The following is a 21470-nucleotide window of genomic DNA, read 5'->3' as shown; positions in this document are numbered from 1 at the left end:
CTGGTCATTTCCTCATAATTTTTGAAAATATTGGAGGGGCACAATAAATAAAACATTAAGAAAATATTGGGAGAACAGCCACGCCCCTACTGGTCATTTCCTCATAATTTTTGAAAATATTGGAGGGGCACAAATAAAACATTAAGAAAATATTGGGGGCACAGCCACGCCCCTACTGGTCATTTCCTCATAATTTTTGAAAATATTGGAGGGGCACAATAAATAAAACATTAAGAAAATATTGGAGGCACAGCCACGCCCCTACTGGTCATTTCCTCATAATTTTTGAAAATATTGGAGGGGCACAATAAATAAAACATTAAGAAAATATTGGGGGCACAGCCACGCCCCTACTGGTCATTTTCTTATAATTTTTTAACATATTGGGGTGGGGTGGGGGAATGGTGGCATGTCCCCAGTGCCCCACCCCCTATTACGTCTCTTCATTATGAAAACATCATTCATCCCTCTGCGTCAGGATCGAACTGTACATCACACAAGCGACCACAACAAACATCACGAAGAAGATATTATCAAGCTTCTCGGAAATCTTCGCATACGTCAAGTGATTGTTCTCGGTGTCTTCCAGGAAAACCTTGGGGGGTCCAGCAGTGCTCGCAGGGCTGCTGTAACCATTCCTTGCGTCCTCGACGCGTAGTGCGGGCCCAGATGAACCATTATCCCGTGACTTCAACTCTACATCCACGTGGTTTGTTGGCGTGGGCTTGACACTGAAGATTTTCTGGATCCATGGTGGCGGGACGCCTTCCTTGTGATAAATCACCAGGACGAATATGGTGATCATCAGAATAAGACTTACCATAACCAGAGTCGCCATGAGGAAAATGCCCAAAATTGGGATGCTGGTTGAGGACTCGGGAATGAGATCTGGCACTACAAGAAGGAACACCATCAAGGCAAGGAGAAGAGTTGTGACGAAGCCGATTCTCTCGCCGCTTTCTGATGGGACAAAGAAGCTGAATAGAGACAAGATGACCATGATAAGACATGGGGCGACCAGGTAGAACAGATGATATTTGAATTTTCGCGCCATCTTCAGAGTGTAGGTTATTTGCGAGTAAGTGAACGGACAGCAGTCGCCATGATCTGTTTCGTTCACATTTATGCTGACTTCCTTTAGTTCCCAGTTACTATTCTCAAGAAAGTCATCTGAAATGAAGTCCAAAATGTACTGATTTAGATAACAATCAAAAAAGTCTTTTTTAGACTCTCTTTTTCATTAGCAGCAATATCTCATTTTAGATTTTGGGCTGCAAACAATTTGAATCAGCAAACCAAACAGAATAGATGGGAAAAATAAACAAAAGGTTGAAATGGCACATAAACGCCTCTGTGAAAATAGAGTTGTTTCTCTGACGTTTCAAGCGTTAACCTTAGCTATTTCAAAAACCTCAACATTTTTAATGTTACTTATACTATACTTATACACGGTTAGCGGTTGTTGTATCATAACTTCCTGATACAGAACTGTAGCATCAGGCATAAGAATATCGGGGCTGGGGGGGGGGCACGATACAGAAACATTAAAAAAATATATATGGGGCACAGCCACACCCCACTGTTTATTTCCTTGTAATCTTTTGAAGATTATCATATATTTTTTTTTTGGGGGGGGACGTGCCCCCAGTGGCCTACCCCCTGCTACGGCCACCAAATAAAGCCACCAAAAAAGTTGTAAAAGGCTGTTGCAAAGCACATTTTTGGTGTATGTTCACAAGTAAAGGAAATACGTAATACAGAAATTTATTGGTTGAAACAACCATGTAACAAAAGTTATATGGTACCAATAATAAAACATCTACATCTATTAATTATGTATACCTTTCTTATTATTGCGCGTGGCTTTGATTGGTAATAAAATTCCACGCAGCATCTCACCTGCTTTCGAGGCGTTAGTAGAAAACTTGGAGATGACCATCAGGTTACTCCCGTACGAGAGCGAGCCAAATTTCATGGCGCATGTCTGCTGGTCAAATGGCCATCGAGACAGCGCCATGGAGCAAGTGAAGGTAAAGGTCACAGGTCCGCTCCAGATGCACTTGCCAGTATTTTCAACCACTACATTTGTCAGGAAGATGCTACGACCCCCAGCCATTTTCACCGTGTTGTCCCCACTGTGGAGAAAGCCACAGATGGTTAAGGTGATTTCGCGCAGAGCTGTAGCATGCCACATTAGATGGGGGTGTACAGTAAAGAAACATTAGGAAAATATTGGAAGGGGGGGGGGGGAGAGTGCACAGCAAGGCCCCAACCTCGTTCCAAGGGCACTCTCCCTTTCCTGTCAATATATTATTTTGCATCGAGTACTGTTGTGTTCATGTTAACCAATCAATATTATCCCCATAAACAACTCCCCCCCCTCAAACACTGGGCTTGAGAACCTGTATGAGCTAGACCAACGACTTACTTGTTAAGGAGGGAGATATCTGGTACCCAGATCTCCTTGGGATCGAAGTGAACTCGGTCTCTGTTCTGATATTTTGCTTTGTCCCACTTAAGGTACGGGTTTCGCCATGTCTGAAAAGTGGACATGATGTGTTAAAGGAAACTCGCCCTACCAAGATTTCAGTACAAAAGACATTTTGAGACTTTTCAAGAATTTCTACTAGTTGTAATTGTACAAGAATACATAACTTTTATGACAAATGTTTAGACATGGCTTAGTCACCATTGTACCATGGGTAGATTGCATTGCGCATCCTGTTCTGCGCATGAGCCTCAATTTATTCTTGTTGTTCGAGAAAAGGGATTGTCTATTCGTAAGTTGAACAATTTGAAAACGATACCCTTTCGGTGATGCCTGGACGGGAGCAAACGACACTTTTCGAAAACGATGATGTGATTCCTTTTGCGCGTGCGATGTAAACAAGCAAATCAGAGGGTTGACGCATGCGCATTATTTGACTTCTTATCTTTTTTGTATCGTTTCTGCGTTTTAGTCGGTACGGGACGTTTTTCATGTGAACGCAGATCTTTTTGAAAATGGAACAAATAGGCATGAATCAAGGTGAAAGCAAATAGGGGATTACTGACTTATAGTATATTTATAGAAGATTTATAGCATGGCTATTGTTAGTATTTGAATGCATCACGTCGCACATCCACGGGTAATACTTACAATTACGTACCAACAGCTAATGGTCACTACTTGTTCTTTATCTTTCTGAAAATTAAAAAGAATGGCATTTAGAAATCTAAAAAAGAAATTTCTATTGTTCTTCATTTTTATCCTTGTGTTTTACATATACTTCAACGTGATTCATAAGATATATAACCAAATAATTCAATTATGGTTTTTTCCCTGAGTAGTTCTTCGATATGAGATTTGGGACTCTGTGGAACCCCGTCACTTTCCCCGTCCACCGGACATGCGCCGGCTATCTCTTTTCCTTTAGACCTACCACATCCGTAATCTGTTCGATAGTGAGTGCGAAATCGACAGCGAGTCTCTCGCCATTGCCCGGGAGAACCACCTTATCATATCCATCCAACACGTCTCGTCTGATGTCGAACTCAGCGGAACCATTCTTTGTCTCCGCGAATCCTATGAAGATATAATGTTTTTAAAAGATTGTCTATTCGATCTTAGGGACCGACCATTTGATATCTAACGGTTGGTATATCTAAAACCGCCTAAATCTCTAGAAAACATAACATAATTTGGAAAAGCTTGAAGGAAAGTCATAGACAATGTTTGGAGAAACAATACTTCTAAATTTTAGGCTCACTTTTGAGTTCGAGTTGTTGGCCACGGGCCAGTGTCCAAGCGGTTGTAGTTCGAAAGACGAGATATTTACAATACCTAATTTACCATATTTTACCAATCTTACATTGAAAACCGGAGACCACTGCCTGGAAAAGAGATATCAAGTTAAATGATCTCTGTAACATACCTGTGAAAAGTGCTAAGATAAGAACGCCAGAGAAAGGCAGCATCTTTACTCTAACACTCTATGCGCCTTTTAAGCAACTTTCTAGCTTTATTATAATATAAGAGGTAATATGATAATCTCTATTCATGTAATGTTTTTGTAATTCAAAAGCCACGAACAATAACCTAATAATAGGATGTTACCATGGTAACGTAGTCAATATTGTGAAAACGTAAAAAAAAACATAATATCCTGCCAACAACGGTACATTTGATGATGTGATATTTATTACTTTTAAAAGAGCTATAAAAGAGGTATAGCTTGCGGAAATATTTCGAATGCGAAACCAGGAACAGGAGTTCAATCTATACAGAGGTTCTTTTTCTAGATTCATATACACCTATTTCACAAAAGGTTGTCAGTACAAATGGCGAATGGCAAATGGTAAATAGCTTATGGGTACTAATCATTCGTAAAATTTAAGGTGTTAAATAAAGTCCAGCAATGTCAAAGCCAAGCATTGGTAATCTTTAATGGATAATTGTTTTGATTTATCCATATTCTTCGAGACGCATGGTTACTTTCGGTCGTAGAACTGCCATTTGCCAATCGCTATTTGCCATTTGCACTGACAACCTTTATTGAAATAGGTGTATATAATATATAATGTTCGTTAGAAACTTGCTCACCATTGTCATCAAACAAAGAAGACAATCTAACAGCTATTGTTCTTCTGAATGAATTTCCACAGGAGATCACCAATAAGATATATAGGGAAGAACATGTTTCATACATTTTCTTCAAAATCTTACAATCTTTTGTAAGTCTACCTGCATGTTTAGTACAAAAACACCATATGTGGGAAAGCTATTATAAAGCTTTTTGCCGTAGGCCAATGGGACTTTGCCTAGTTATTGCATGGATGGCATGACATGGCGTGACAGATTTTGTCAACCGCCATTTTTTCTTCGAACAAAGAACCAAGTTCGAAAAATCATCCATTTCCACCGCCTGATTTTGCGGAACTACTGTCCTAGTTTCCGATTTCACGACTTGGTGAATGAAGTATAAAACAGTGTTCTCTAAGCGGTCACCTATAAAACGCTTCCCCCATTTAATGGCCGTAGCTACCATTTTCAGTCTCTATCATAAGCTGCCAGAAAACCCGGGGCTAATCAAGCAATTTTGCCAAGATATAGGAAGGATGATGGTTGATAAAACAGAAAACTAGTTATAACGTAACACCTACCTTATCTGACGGCTCCTGCTCTAAGACTTACTGTATTTTCAATAACTTGACTTTCCTTGCGAACCTTAATAAAATGACCTTTTTGCACGGTTCTGAGTGACCATTCCATCTATTTGGGCATCGCTGTGCTCGATGTCTGTAAGTGGTCATTTGAAATTTCATTTAAAAAATTGTCTTTCAATATTCAATAAAAACAAGAGACCATGATGTAAGAGAACGAATCCTCCGTATTAGGGTATGTTCCAATGATGAAGTCCGTAAAAACTATTTTTAGAATAAGGGGATTCGTTCTCTTATATCATGGTCTCTTGAAAAACAATAACAAAGGTGTGGCTAGCCAGGGATCTTATAAATTTGAAAAAGCAATAAAAATCAAATGTTTTCCTCTAGCCAAAGACGTTTGCAACTTAAGAGTGGAATACTGGCGGTGAGAGCGGTTTAAATGAGCCAGGGAACGCATGCGCGTCCGTGTAGTACGCGTACAGGAGGACTGCGTGCGCACCTCTTTGTGGTGCCAAAAAGTTGGGCTATTTCTTTTTGAAGGATCGTCAATTAACTATCGTTTTTTTTCATATGCTACCTATATGACTGCGCTGGAAGTACCTGGAACGCGAAATGCTGGCGCTTTCTCGGCCGCTATTTTCAAATAATATGTATGGCCAACTTTCCATAACTTTTGCGATATCTGCCGACCTCCTCTTCTCCCTATCTTGAATCCTGAGGCAAAATCTTAAGCACTATTCCCTACCCCCCCCCCCCCTTCCAAACTTGAGAACGACGCAAAGCGAATGTCATTTCGGATCAAAAAGCCAAACCAGTGCTATGCCCACATGCCATCTTTTGAAGACACGGTTAGAGAAATTATTTCCAGAAAACAAACCATAACGACATTGCGCCATAACGACATGGCGTCCGTTGATTGCGTCTCATGTTGATTGCGATTTGACGTGTCACTAATAGATGTGTCACTATTTGTCAACTCTACTTATTCATCAAACTCCTTTAATATATTTTTAATTCGATCGTCATTATAACAAATAATGGTTCATTTCGCAGTTTAGAAATTCATTGGGTACTGGGATTGGATATTTCGCATTAAACCAACGAGCGCTCTTATCTTTGAATTGAGATGTTGTTTCTACGCGGATTACTTCTGATTCTAGGCTACTCAGGTATGTGTTTTTGGGTATTCTTTACCATAGAATTAGTATTAGTTGGAAGTGGTTTCTGGACTAATTTGAACTCAACTCACACAAGGTTAAACAGCACAATAACGAAAAACATTTTGCATTACGCAGACACAACGAATTAGAGAAAGAAATGTGTCGGCTACGAAAAACTAGATCAAAGCTGTATGCAAACTGTAAAGTTTGACATCAGAAAACACCTGCTGAGTGGATATGACAAGGTGGTCCTTCCCAACAGTAATGGCAAGATGGTTAATGTCACTTTCGGCCTCAAGCTCATACAGATTCTTGCAGTGGTAAGGTGGTATGGTTTTTTTAAACAGGGCGGGACCGGGTACTCATACAAGCCATCGGCGAACCTAGAAAACATTGTCAAGCTGTTTCCTGTATACGCTATCTTAGCTCATATGAGTCTTTAAATAATCGCTAAAAATAACTGTAATACATAAAGAAAAATAATTTTGATATACCAAAACTCCTGAATAAGTGTTAATTTAGCTTTGTTGTGGTTGGTGATCAATGTTTGATGAGGGTCGGCGGAATACACTTGTACCCCACACCTATTGTCGGTACGAAAGATGTCTTAAAATCAGGGTAAAATAGAGCGATTACAGAGTACAGAACTATGTGCAAAGCACATAGAGCAAGTACAGAGAATAACCTCCCATCAGGGATGGATCTCAGGGAGGGCTGAGCGGTCCCCCCCTCCCCCCTTGTTATTAGATATTTAGCTTAAATATAACAAATATATAAGGAAATCCACGGATACAATGATTCCGGCCCCTACTTTCTTGTAACCCTTGTTTCGCCTCTCTTTTGAGAAACCATAGATCCGCCACTGCCCATTGTATTATTTTCATCATTACAAGCGCAATCATCCTTTACTATCCATCTTTTTTGCAGGAAGATAAAGAACAACTAGTGACCGTGGACTGTTGGTTTATGAAGCGTTTTCGACAAAATGCATGATTTAAATTATAAGCGCTCAACTTTCAAATTACAGTTATCTGTCGCCTTCTGCGTTAACACCACCTCGTGTTTTTCTGTCGCAAATTACTTTATAATCAGCCCCTGATAATTGTAGGTTACTGGTTCAGTCTAGCGGAACAATCTACCATTTAGTTATCACATTTCACTGGATCCCATACACTTGAACCCCTAAAAACAGAATTCTTAAATTAATGTATCCATGAATTTTGATTTAGTAAGCCGAACACATCATCATCTATTGGCTTTTATACCATTTCCAGATATGGACAAACTCTTACCTTACGTGGAACAGAGCATAATACAAGAACAAGCATCATGTGTTCTTTGACCCTTCAGAGATCTGGGTTCCTGATATTTCCCTTTATAACAAGTAAGAAATTGCCTAGCTAGGCAATGGTTTATCGAGGTAAATATGATGTTTTTCCATAACGGGAAGTTGGGGAAAGTTAAGCCAAATTTGTCCAGAATTACCTACTTACGCTGGAATTACTTTGATTTTACAATAACACGGGGTCCACCCGGACTACTATATAAGGCGCTATTAATGATGCTGCCATTTTTTTACAATTGGCAGAAGGCCAATCACGCCGACATTTTATGCCTTCAAATCTAGCCTTCAAATCTAGTAAGACTTAAAAAACTTCGATATCAATCTTAACGTAAAGGCCCTTCTCCAAATCTAGCCATTCAACCCCGACATACATTTGTATGTAAAGGGTCTGTTTGTGTTTAAATCTCCAAATCTTGAGAACTTGACATACATCTGGTTCTTCGCCATCTAGCCATTCAACCCCGACATACATTTGTATGTAAAGGGTCTGTTTGTGTTTAAATCTCCAAATCTTGAGAACTTGACATAAATCTGGCTCTTCTCCAAATCTAGCCATTCAACCCCGACATATATTTGTATGTAAAGGGTCTGTTTGTGTTTAATCCAAATCTTGAGACCTTGACATAAATCTGGTTCTTCTCCTAATCTAGCCATTCAACCCCGACATACATTTGTATGTAAAGGGTCTGTTTGTGTTTAAATCTCCAAATCTTGATACCTTGACATAAATCTGGCTCTTCTCCAAATCTAGCCATTCAACCCCGACATACATTTGTATGTAAAGGGTCTGTTTGTGTTCAAATCTCCAAATCTTGAGAACTTGACATAAATCTGGCTCTTCGCCAAATCTAGCCATTCAACCCCGACATACATTTGTATGTAAAGGTCTGTTTGTGTTTAAATCTCCAAATCTTGAGACCTTGACATACAACGTAAAGGCTCTGCTAGAGTCATCCCTATCTAAATCTAGTGAGGAAAGCTGTGTACGGAAAGCTTCCGTTTGTGTCTTTAGCACTGCGTTATCTGATTTATTACTTTAAGGAAACTTTATAGAAAACAGTAACTGGGAACCGAAGAACGTAACCTTTGCGTTGCAAGAGACTGATCATGGCGACTGCTGTCCGTTCGGTTTCTCACAAGTAACCTACACTTTAAACATGGCGCGCAAATTCAAGTACCACATGTTCTACCTTGTCGCCCCATGCCTACTCATGGTCATCTTGTCGCTATTCAGCTTCTGGATCCCATCAGAAAGCGGCGAGAGAATCGGATTGCCATGATGGTGTTCCTTCTTGTAGTCCCAGACCTTATTCCCGAGTCCTCAACCAGCATCCCTATTTTAGGCGTTTTCCTCATGGCGACTCTGGTTATGGTTAGCCTCATTCTGATGATCACCATATTCGTCCTTGTGATTTATCACAAGGAAGGCGTCCCGCCACCATGGATCCAGAAACTCTTCTGCGGCAAGCCCAAGCCAGCCAACAGAGTCGAGGTCAAGTCACGTGATGAAGATCCATTTGAGCCCGCAATGCGAGCCCAGCAGCCTAACTATGGTGATGTCAAACCGCCAAACACTCCTGGCCCCGCCAAGGTATTCATGAGAGAGAAGAAATTCACTGAGAACAACCCGATGACGTACAAGAAGGTTTCCGAGAAGCTTGATGTCATCTTCTTCTGGATGTTCGTGGTGATGTCTTGTGTGTTGTACAGTGTGATCTTGACACAGAAAGATGCGCCCCAACAGTGAAATCTATTTTTTGCTTGTCTTTTACTGGGTAGCGACAGTTGTAGTACAAAAGCCGCGTGTACGACAATTGTAGTTTGTTCTATCACAACGAGAAAAGCGCAACGCAGCGAAACAAACACGCCTACGCAGATTAGTATGCTAAGCAAGGCAGTAAATCGGTAGATTATGTAGATAGACTACTTGGCCTAAACTGAAGTTCTTAAATGATACTAGGACAAAATTGTACAGGACAAAATTATTGTACAGCCAAAAAGGCAAACCTTTATAAATCATATCTTATTCGGTACATATAATTGCTTTTTTCAATCATCAAGGTTTAACCTGAATAGCCTGAGAAATACTTTTAGCATAGACAATTCTGTGATATCTGAGGGTCGTTGCTAGGGAAAATTCCTGACGCTATAAATCCGCTAAACATTTGTGAAATGGAATGAATTTAGGCACGTTATCTTTGTTTATGAATATCTAAATTTTGATGACGTCATTCATGAAGTCGCAATAGAAAAAATCTAGGATATGGAAAGGTAAATGCAGCTTTATAACAATATTCGTGAGGGTGCCAAAGGTGTACAAGGTAATTTATGTGTTTTGGATTCTGCCAATATTGATTGCTATTTTTCCACTCTTATTTGAATTTTGTAGACGGCAACTAGGTGAATATTCTATGCCTAAAAAAAACGCGACCTGTCCGTTCTTCACAAAGATTACAGAGTTGGAAACGCAAACCGGAAGTAGAATTATCTTCGCATGCGCGATTGAATATTGTGACAAAGACTGGTTACTAATACGAATGTTGTTATCAAAATATTGACGTTTCTCCCGCTTTTTAACAGGGTGGTGCAGAGGGGGTGCCCATTACGAATCACGAAGTTATTTGTTTGGCTTTTATTTCACGAATCATGATTTTAAAAAGGATTTTTCACGAATTACGGTTTTAACTTTTGCTTTGCTTCTGAATATATGATTTTTTACATCAACGCTGATTTAGATCAACGCTGCGGTTGATCCACTCCTCAGTCAGTCAGTTGAACTAACACACAAAGGCATTCATTAATGTTTACTTCTACGTATAAATGTATGAATCGTGAAGCGAAAAAAAACGTTACAATCGATGCGGAGTCAACAGCTCCTGTCAAGTCGAGCACTGTTTTGCAGTCACGTTACATAAATTTGTTTTAATTATTCTTGGAATCTACGGTCACAATTCTCGAATTTTGCAATGCGAAATCACGATTCACGAAAATATACCCCACGAATTTATTTTAAGTCTTTTCACGAATCACGAATTTAATTTAAAACCCTAGTGAAGTAAGTATTAAAATAACTCGTTTCTTGCTCAAAACAGCACGCTAAGTTGGTGCCCTAGGCGAAAAATCATGCTACCCTATTTTTGTTTTACGGTATTTGCTGTTTTACACTTCCATTACTATTACGTCTCCAGACGCCCGTAAAATATAGGCCCAACTCCAAAATGTCGGAAGTGAAAACTAAACAACACCGACGCTGATACTCATGGATTCCTCCGAAGCATAGACGACCTTTAAAAGCGCATCCAAGCAATGTAATAGAATTGACTCCATTGTCAAAATATCAACCTTGATTTTTTACTTATTCGTAAACGAATGGTTAAACTCAGAAACATTTCTTACCAAAAAAGACACACAATTCCTACAAATAGAGAAAAGGAAGCACAACTTGATACCTTTATTGCGCTCCGTCAAGGTCCCATTTTACAGCCATCAGCCAAAATAATCAATGCTAAAACCTCCATTAGAAGCGAGTCTCCATGTTTATGCTATATTTCATGCCTGAATTGCATCATTGGAGTCTTGGAAAATATCTTGACAGAGAAACTCATAATCATAACAGTCATTTTGCCCCAAAGCCAAACAAAACATTTCCAGGTCCAAGGAACCCAGAATAAGCCTGAAAGCAATTTTTGAATAAGGTTGAATAGCAAAAATATTCCACATTGGAGAGTATGAGGCCATTCATTTAAAAATTCCTTTCCCACTCGGTGAAACCCAAACAAGGAATTATCCCATTAAACCAACCTTAGCGTGCGAGCATCCATAAGCACAGCATAAATTATCAGATTAATTATGCCCAAATAGGCTCTCTCCGGATGTGAAAAAGCTGTAAACTTCAAGGCATACCGTCTTGGGTCAGCGGTAGCTTATGTTAACTGGTAGGTTTGGAGGGGGGGGGAGGTTTCTGTTTTAAGTCTTTTTTTTTTCTTACAATTTTGCTCAAAAGTACCCAGGAGTGAGAGGCTAATACGTTTATTCTCGCCAGTTTCGAGCGTTTGTTTTCGAAGTTAAAAAGGTCGTGCGCGCATAAATTGCTTTTCCGCCATTCGATTTTCCCGCCTCAAAATGGGAAGTTCCCGAATAATCGCGCGCGCCTAACAACCGAATCGCTAAGTAACGAGATATGTCCCAACACCCTTAATTGCACGTTCAAACAGGAATGAAAGGGGATTATACATGTTTTGACTGTCCATTTGAATTGTTTACTCCACCAACCACCCACACCATCATTACAACCATAATCACCCATCATCATATTAACAACCATAATCACCCATTATCATCATCATCATGAAAATCATAATCATCCTCATCATTATCACTACTAGTTACTACCACAAATCATAGACTGTTCATCTGCGAATCCTCCGTCTGAAACAGTTATAAAAATCACCACCCCTTACAGCCCAAACACCATCAACGCCTCCCCTTAAATCATCAACAACACCCCCCTAATGAACACCAACCCTTGCATCACTATAACCAGCACCACCCCTTACATCATCATAATCAATAACACCCCTTACAGCACAAACACCATCAACGCCTTAAATCATCAACAACACCCCCCTAATGAACACCACCCCTTGCATCACTATAACCAGCACCACCCCTTACATCATCATTATCAACGCCTCCCCTTAAATCATCAACAACACCCCCCTAATGAACATCACCCCTTGCATCACTATAACCAGCACCACCCCTTACATCATCATAATCAACACCACCCCTTGCATCACTATAACCAGCACCACCCCTTACATCATCATAATCAATAACACCCCTTACATCATCATAATCAACACCACCCCTTACAGCACAAACACCATCAACGCCTCCCCTTAAATTATCAACAACACCCCCCTAATGAACACCATCCCCTGCATTACTATAACCAGCACCACCCCTTACATCATCATTATCAACGCCTCCCCTTAAATCATCAACAACACCTCCCTAATGAACACCAACCCTTGCATCACTATAACCAGCACCACCCCTTACATCATCACGATCAACACCACTACCAGCACCTCCCCTTACATCACCACGATCAGCACCTTCGCCATCACCATTACCACTTACATCACTACAATCAGCGCAACCCTTTCACCAACATTATCACCATTTACATCACCATTGTCACCTCTTGTATCACCATAATCAACATCACCCAACACATCACCACGCTCAACACCATCCCTGCGATAATACTCATAATCATCATCCTTACCGCCATCAACACCACCCCCACCATAATGAGCACCACCCCTACGATCACCATCATCACTACGACTGACATCGTTGTCACAACTACCACCATCAACTAGCAAAACTTTCTGCAATTAGATAGGGGTTGCTCAAACGACTCGAAACTAGTGATGATCATTGATGCTTGTAGAATGTTATTTGAGACTTAGTGTCTCAAAGAGTTCAGGGGCAATTGGGGACTTGCGCTAAAAGATCACGTGACTGTTTGGGTGGCAAACAAGCGCGCTCAGCCTTTTAGTGGCAAAATAACAGCAACAAAACTTATTTTGCGAAACGAAAACGAAAAAAAAACAGAATTTTTTTTCAGAAAGGGTTTAGTTTCATTAAAAGATTTTATTTCTTCGTCATTCTCTGGTGTGACGGGCGCAGTAATTTCAGATTTTTTTGTATTATTTTGTTTTGAATTTGCCACCCAGAAAGGTCACGTGATCTCTTAGCACAAGTCCCCTATTGTCGTTGTGTTCCTTTGAAAAACCTTTCGCCTCGGTAACACAACGAGAACTACTCCTAAACGAGGGCCAGGTTATATTATTTTACAACCACATTAGGACACCCAAAGAACATGGCGGTTGCTTATTAAGAATCTTGTCGCGTTGCTATGCTTATTTATTAATATTCTTGCGCTATTTCTAAGCTTTAAAAATATACAAAACCTGCTAATGACATATATCATTAAAATAAGGAAAAGTTTGTGTGACGAACTCCTCCGAAGCCGAGCTTTTCGCCCTTGACCACACGTCAAGGGGAATTCAGGGGTTTTTCAAGATTCGGAATGGAACCATCACCATTTGGCTGTTTGGGAGGCAATGTGACTCCAATTTATAGAAGGCTGCTTGTTTGATACCAAGTCACAAATGTGACCATGAATAGTCACAAACTTTTGAGTGTCTAGCCAGTGTATGTGCTATAGTCTGTTGCAATAAGCTTTTATTTTCTAGCTGATAACAGTCAATTCAGGCTTTATTTCATTTAAATTTTAATTTTATGACTGAAAAGTTCTTTCTTAGATCCTTGACATCTGCATCTTGTCTTTGATTAGCTAGAAGTACTATTATTTTTTTATTTGAAATGGATCACTGTTTTCATTTCATTCTTGTTTCATTTTACTATTTGTGATGATTCTACATGACACTTTGGGGGATTTGAAACGTATCCCTTGGTTGCACTGTATCTTTTAACTTCAATCTTGTAAAGGGGGCAATGAATCAGTGGAACAAACCGGCAATTCTGCTTTAAATGATAAAAGGCGGTTGTCCAAAAATGGGTCTTCCCCGTGTTTTTACTTACCAAGTAAAATAAGACACTCAAAAAAGCCTACCTTTTTTGTCATTTATCATTTTAAAATCGTAACATGAAAAAGGGTACCCTTTTTGCAGAATAATACGGACAGGTTTGCCGTCTATTTGCAGATATAGAATGTGTTCATAAAATGTCGACAATTTCGATCATCGGTCTATTTCACGGATAAGAACGAAAACGGTGACCTTTTCTCTAAGGTTCCTAGAAAGCAGATAGTCGGAAATTATGTACATTTCCTGTTAGCAGCATATAATACAAAGTAAAACACAAAAGGGTTACTTTTTTCCCACTTTAGACTCGATTTAACATCACATCAAAATTGGTACCCTTTTTCGTCTTTAATAACACAACTTAAAAGACTGAAAAGGGTACCTTTGTTTACTTTGCGTTCATTTGGAGGTTTGACAGTTTAATTGGCATTGTAATTCGGTTGGATGATAGCCTGCGTAGGGGCCGAGGGGGACTAGGGAAGGGTAAGACACGAGGGCCTGCCGGCAGACTATTGTTCTTTAGCGGCGGACGAGTTGGTCGAGGAAAATTTTCCAAATTATTTGTCGAGCTTGTTGTCGACCCTACAAGATTTAAAAGGACCGGATTTTGCACCAAAGAACGAGAAGTTGCAGTGCTTGAGGCAGCTATTTTTACAGAATGATTTGTTGGCAATTATGCCGACAACGTTTAACTTTTTCAAACCCTTGTGTTTCTTGCCGAAGTGAGAATGAAATTGAAAGCATTTGTGCTAGTAATCGTCCCGCTAAACAGCATGGTCAGGGATGTTGCTAAAACGGGGAACGGGGAGCGGGAAGCGGGGAACAGGGATCTGGGAACGAGTGATCAGCGGTAGGGCACAGCGATGTAGCAACCTCGCGTGCGTCTCTTTGGCTCTTCTCTCGTTAAAATGGATGGTAAGTGAAATCTCTGACTCTGTTTCTAAGAATTATGAATAATTCATGCGCCCATTGAATCGAATCTAATACGTTTCTCTTATTTTGGATGTGATAGAGATCATTTTCAGTATTTTTATGATTATTGATGTTGAAAGCTGCTGTTTCCCGTGACCATGACCCTTCTTTCCTCTAACATCAAGTTGACTGTTTACTAAATTAGACTATTGTTATTGTTATAAATGTTATTACTTTTCTGGCCCCATCTTATTTGTTCCTCTGTACACTTTATTACAGCTCAAGCTCAGACTCAAGCCCAGACTTGGACTCAAGCTCAGACATTGTTGAACTTGTAAAAGGAAAGCAGCAGCTTTTAACATCAATAATCATAAAAATACTGAAAATAGAACCTCAAATTTGTAACAGTGCTTTTCATCACTATGGGATGAGAATTTAAAGTCATGGCAATGTAGGATTGCAAAAATATCCACGGATTCAAAATATGTTTCCATAAATCTCTTTTCAAGCTTACCATTGCGATTTTAGCTCGCACTAAACTACCCAAGCAAACTGTTATCATATTATCCCTTTCAACATACCTTTCACTTGACTTGATCTCTATCACATCTAAAATCAGAGAAACGTATTAGATTCGATTCAATGGGTGCATGAATTATTCATAATTCTTAGAAACAGAGTCAGAGATTTCACTTACCATCCATTTTAACGAGAGAAGAGCCAAAGAGACGCACGCGAGGTTGCTACATCACTGTGCCCTACCGCTGATCACTCGTTCCCAGATCCCTGTCCCCCTCTCCCTGTTCCCCGTTCCCCGTTTTAGTAACATCCATCAGGTCAGCGAACTGGAGTTACTGCGGACAGCCTGTTCCCGTGACCTCGATAAGGTCAAACAAGAGCAGATAACTCGGTATCCATTGTGTACCAATCTGGTATGCGCGTATATTAAAGCGGCTGTCAAAATCTGATGTGTTCAACGGCCAAGATCTGTCAACAAGCCTTTATTAGCATCGAACAACAAATTTCCCCGCTGGGACTGTGTTGGACTTGTCATCACGCGGCAAATTTTGCGAGAAACTATTTGAAAATGCTCTTTGCTTACTTTCCCAAGGCTTTCCCTTGTAAATTTATCAGGCAATAATAAAACTTTGATTTAACTATTCTCTATAGAATAGATCTCTGTGTTGCAATCATTAAAAGCATAGGTGTCGCAACGAGTGCACAATCCCTAGAGAGAAACGATCTCTTACAAAAAAAACAAAAAGTGACAAGGTATGTTCCACCGACCAGAAAGGGTGAAAGGAGCGATAGAAAGTTAAACTACACGTGTTTAGTCAGCACCCACTGATTTTTTTCTTGGTGATAGTGTTGATGATAAGAGTAAAACAAACAAGAACCAAGGTCACTTCATATCCTTCTGTGTCAAGATCGCACTGTACAACACACAAGACACCAACACGAACACCCAGAAGAAGATGACATCAAGCTTCTCGGAAATCTCCTTGTACGTCATCGGGTTGTTCTCAGTGAATTTCTTCTCTCTCATGAACACCTTAGTGGGGCCAGGAGTGTTTGGTGGTTTGACATCACCATAGTTAGGCTGATGGGCTCGCATTGCGGGCTCAAATGGATCTTCATCACGTGACTGGACTTCCACTCTGTTGACTGGCTTGGGCTTGCCGCAGAAGAGTTTCTGGATCCATGTTGGCGGGACGCCTTCCTTGTGATGAATCACCAGGACGAATATGGTGATCATCAAAATGAGGCTAACCATAACCAGAGTCGCCATGAGGAAAACGCCTAAAATAGGGATGCTGGTTGATGACTCGGGAATGAGGTCTGGAACTACAAGAAGGAACACCATCATGGCGAGGAGAAGAGTTGTGACGAAGCCGATTCTCTCGCCGCTTTCTGATGGGATCCAGAAGCTGAATAGCGACAAGATGACCATGAGTAGGCATGGGGCGACAAGGTAGAACATGTGGTATTTAAATTTGCGCGCCATGTTTAAAGTGTAGGTTACTTGTGAGAAACCGAACAGACAGCAGTCGCCATGGTCAGTCTCTTGCAACGCAACGGTTATGTTCTTCAGTTCCCAGTTACTATTTTCAATAAAGTCGTCTAAAAAAATGAAATGAAATAATGCAATGTTAAAGGCAACGGTAGAGCCTTTGCATACTGAGCTATGTCGAATTTTTTTTTCTATAAAAATAACATTCTTACCAGATTTGGAGACCTTCACCTTGGATATGATGAAGTTGTTTTTGCCGTATGACAATGAGCCAAATTTCATAGTACAATTCTGATCGTCAAACGGCCATCGACTCAGCGCCATGGAGCAAGTGAAGGTGAAGGTCACAGGTCCGCTCCAGACGCACTTGCCAGTATCTTCGACGACTATATTTGTCAGGAACTTGGTACGCCCCCCAGAAGTTTGCACTTTATCATCGCCACTGAAAATAGATTACATGCTATTTTTAGGTGATCGCAGAAAGAGGCGCTAGAAATCAATATTTTCTAGATTAATTAATACTTCGACTTCCAAAACACTTTGACAATTTGTTATGTTAGACTTTTTAAAAGAAGTTATTTTTTGCTTCTGGCATATTTCTAGGGTAGCAATGTTTTTTGGTGTGCCTTAATTATAATGGGCATTTTTTCGAATTTCCTGTGTTTTTTTTTTTACTTCCCTGTGACATCACCACATCAATGATTTGACGTCATCGGTAACCTTCTTTGGATTCGCTCTATCCAACCTCTCGGTCTCACGGCCAGCAACGTTAATGAAAAGAATAAGGACGGTATTTTGCATAATGCTGTGGCAAGTCTTACTTGTTATAAAGAGCAATATCCGGTACCCAGATTTCAGAGGGGTCGAAGAAAACACGGCTTTCGTTCTGGTATTTCTTTTTGTCCCACTTAAGGAAGGAGTTTATCCAATTCTGAAAAGGGTATAAGATATTTTGCGTAGTGGCTCAAGGCAAAAAAACAACATTTCCAATACAATGCATTATTGCAATACCTACCATACTGTACCAGCACTCCACGGAAACGAGCTGCTCTTTGTCTTTCTAAAAAATAAATCAATTTGACAGACATGTACAACTAGTTTACACAGCACAACGTGCGGGCTGGATTAGAAGTGGAGGGGTGGTGTGTGTGTGTGGGGGGAGGGGGGGGGAGTAGGGTAATTAATTAAAGAAAAATAGTGAAAAATAGTGAAAGTCCGAACCAAACTACATAATACATAACTACAACAAAGAGTGTTAAAAGAGCTGGATATGTGTGGAGAGGAAACCTTTTTAAGGGACAGAGTAAGCCGTTCTTTACTTCCCATTCAAAAGAGATAAAAAAGACCTCCCCTCTCGACCTAGTCTTACCACGTCCATGATCTGTACAAATTTTAGTGAAAAATTGAGAGCCAGGCGATCAGGCTCGGATGGTAGGACTACTTTGTCATACCCATCCAGCAGGTGTTTTCTGATGTCAAACTCTGCGGATCCATTTCTACTCTCCACGAGACCTTAGAAAAAAACAGAAGTTGAAAATTAGATTCAAAGAATTCTGACGCTAGCTAGGATGCTAGATAAAAAAGTGGTCATTTTCCTGTTATAAAAATCACCGTATCTTAGACATAACCTGACATCTGGTAATCAAGCTGAGCCTCAGCTTAGCGGTTTGACATAAAATAGAAGATATTTCAACTTAACAATCTTGACAATAATTCCGTCCCCCAGCTTTTGAATAATTAATAAAAGGCAGAAAGAGATCATAATCCTTGCTGTGCAAATAATGAACATTGAAAATTAATTTGAAGAGAGCACGCTAAAGAAATAAATTCTTATTATTATCGGTGTTAAGCCTTTAGCTTCATAAACTTCTGTTATAGTTTTGTTGACTTTTACTATCAATATTTTATTGTGTTGGAATTTGCGAGTTTACGGATTTGTAGTCGACTTGTAGTCGCTACCATGGTAACTTATTTCACAAATAACGTCCTAACGGGACTTCGGATAATTGAATTTGCTTATGTTATGAAATTTCTATATTTTATGCACATTCCTACAAAGTCATGATCAACTCAAAACGAAATTGAGTTTTCTTTTTATAAATACGTTTTTGTCACTGGGAACGATAAACCTGGGTTGCTCGGTTCTCAAATAACTACATAGCCCAAAGCAACACAAACTCTACCCCCTCTAAGTTTGTATCTTCTTACATTGCTAGCGAGTCATTCGAAAAGACACTGGACCAGCAATACTGGCGACTTATTCGACAAGAACCTGGCCCAGCAATACTGGCGACTTATTCGACAAGACCCTGGCCCAGCAATACTGGCGACTTATTCGACAAGAACCTTGCCTAGCAATACTGGCGACTTATTCGACAAGACCCTGGCCCAGCAATACTGGCGACTTATTCGACAAGAATCTGGCCCAGCAATACTGGCGACTTATTCGACAAGAACCTTGCCTAGCAATACTGGCGACTTATTCGACAATACCCTGGCCCAGCAATACTGGCGACTTATTCGACAAGAACCTGGCCCAGCAATACTGGCGAGTCATTCGACAAGACCCTGGCCCAGCAACACTGGCGACTTATTCGACAAGACCCTGGCCCAGCAATACTGGCGACTTATTCGACAAGAACCTGGCCCAGCAATACTGGCGACTCATTCGACAAGACCCTGGCCCAGCAATACTGGCGAGTCATTCGACAAGACCCTGGCCCAGCAATACTGGCGAGTCATTCGACAAGACCCTGGCCCAGCAAACTTTCGAGTCATTCGACAAGACCCTGGCCCAGCAATACTGGCGAGTCATGCTGGCGCAGTTTGTGGAAGGCGCTTTTCTTATTTATGCAAGCGTCAAAATAGGAAAAAAAGATGGGGGAGAACATTTCTTTTGAGTTTCTTCTTTTACTTTTTGCTGTCGATAAGTTTTTCGTTTCGGTTATTTGAGCTTTCTTTATTTAAAGCTTTCTTCGTAGTTCATCGCTGCATTGACTGCATTGACGAACAGGTACCACAAGTACCTACCTGAGATGGTGACGAGGACTAGAACACGTAGAATGTTAGAACACGACAGCATCTCTTCCTACAAGACTAACAAGTACTTGTACGGCGTCAGCCCAACAAAGATTAATGATCAAAACCATATCAGACCTCTGTGTTAATACTGACAAGTGCGTAAAAAATAAAATCTGCATAACAATAATGATACGATTATAATGATTATTGTGTATTTTATTTTAGATGCTATTTAAGCTGATTTTTTTCTTATCTAAGGGATTCTTTATTAAACTTTCTTTTTTGAATATTCATGGTGGTCAAAATTTATAATCTCTCATATCGCACAAAAGTGTTTGGAGACAAAATCTAAATGTTCAGAACTTTATTGAAAGTAATCTTAACACCACGGGATGTATGAGGATACTTTCAAATAACAGCAGGCTTCAGTGTATTAGCAACATATTTCTGCGTTTATTTTGATGACCGAACAAGACTTCACGCCTCACTGCTTTGTTAGACAATAAAAATCTAAAGTAATTTAGTTTTCCAAACTTATATGATTAAACAAAGAATGATAGTATGTTGTGCAAAGGGTACAGCTGCCCAATATATTTACAAAATACAGTGTGCAGAACAAGAGATAGAATTCATAAAACACGAACAAGACTATTACTTGCTTCACTACTAATATCAGAGCCCCTAAGAGACCCAAGGCGCCCTATGGATCGCGTACCCAGGATTTACTCATCTTTGCAATTTCATAAATATCACATGAAAAAAGAAAGTATACCATTCTTCTTTATTTTCGCGCATCTCATATTATGTGAAAATTTGCTCGGCACATTTCGCGAGTCATTTCGCGATCGCGGAGAAAATTGTGTTTTCAGGGGAGGGGTGTACTGACATCTGTTGCTAAGGAAAATTGAATATAGCATAAAAGCTTTGTGGAAATCATAAGGGTCTGATATTTGCCAAGGTGACCACCACAAGTGTGCTGACTATTATGATGACGTTACCCAGTGGCGTCATAATGTGACGTCATAGATACAGATGAAAGCAAATATTTCAAGTAAAATTGCTCGAAAACAAATATTAAAAAGGTTTTATGAATCTTGAGGGATGGGCGCATTAAGCCAAGCATGCGTTTTAGAAATGATTGAGTAATTGTTTTTTTATGATTTTTCAAAGGTCCTGAAATCGAGATTAACACCTGAAATCCAGATTAACACTAAATTCATGCTTGGCTATATGAAGGAAAATTTTATAAAAAGGAA

General features: G+C 40.0%; 2 protein-coding genes and 2 long non-coding RNA genes across 4 annotated transcripts; 1 reads left to right on the top strand and 3 right to left on the bottom strand.

The window, feature by feature from the left end:
* Window positions 1-306: 306 nt before the first annotated feature.
* On the bottom strand, window positions 307-4069 carry LOC116603525 (acetylcholine receptor subunit alpha-like 1). Its single transcript, XM_032364867.2, has 6 exons — window positions 3915-4069; window positions 3423-3565; window positions 3140-3184; window positions 2429-2538; window positions 1900-2135; window positions 307-1170 (listed from the first exon to the last, which is right to left on the bottom strand). Exons 1-6 carry the CDS (start codon window positions 3955-3957, stop codon window positions 458-460), a joined length of 1290 nt encoding a protein of 429 aa, XP_032220758.2. The 5' UTR covers window positions 3958-4069; the 3' UTR covers window positions 307-457.
* A 389-nt stretch (window positions 4070-4458) lies between these two features.
* Window positions 4459-15971, bottom strand: LOC125568062. The gene is made up of 3 exons (XR_007312047.1): window positions 15880-15971; window positions 15764-15791; window positions 4459-5278 (listed from the first exon to the last, which is right to left on the bottom strand). It is a non-coding gene; the product is annotated as an uncharacterized LOC125568062 (long non-coding RNA).
* Window positions 15111-15575, top strand: LOC125568063. The gene is made up of 2 exons (XR_007312048.1): window positions 15111-15185; window positions 15462-15575. It is a non-coding gene; the product is annotated as an uncharacterized LOC125568063 (long non-coding RNA).
* A 197-nt stretch (window positions 15972-16168) lies between the features above and the next one.
* Window positions 16169-20359, bottom strand: LOC5519917 (neuronal acetylcholine receptor subunit alpha-5). Its single transcript, XM_032364684.2, has 6 exons — window positions 20224-20359; window positions 18563-18705; window positions 18209-18253; window positions 18015-18124; window positions 17406-17635; window positions 16169-17303 (listed from the first exon to the last, which is right to left on the bottom strand). Exons 1-6 carry the CDS (start codon window positions 20273-20275, stop codon window positions 16585-16587), a joined length of 1299 nt encoding a protein of 432 aa, XP_032220575.2. The 5' UTR covers window positions 20276-20359; the 3' UTR covers window positions 16169-16584.
* Between the last annotated feature and the right edge of the window lie 1111 nt (window positions 20360-21470).

The sequence above is a fragment of the Nematostella vectensis genome, chromosome 6 (genome assembly GCF_932526225.1).
Source record: "Nematostella vectensis chromosome 6, jaNemVect1.1, whole genome shotgun sequence".
NCBI classification, from domain to species: Eukaryota; Metazoa; Cnidaria; class Anthozoa; order Actiniaria; family Edwardsiidae; genus Nematostella; species Nematostella vectensis.
Note: the sequence above shows the minus strand (reverse complement) of the source record. Positions and strands in the feature narration are given on the sequence as shown.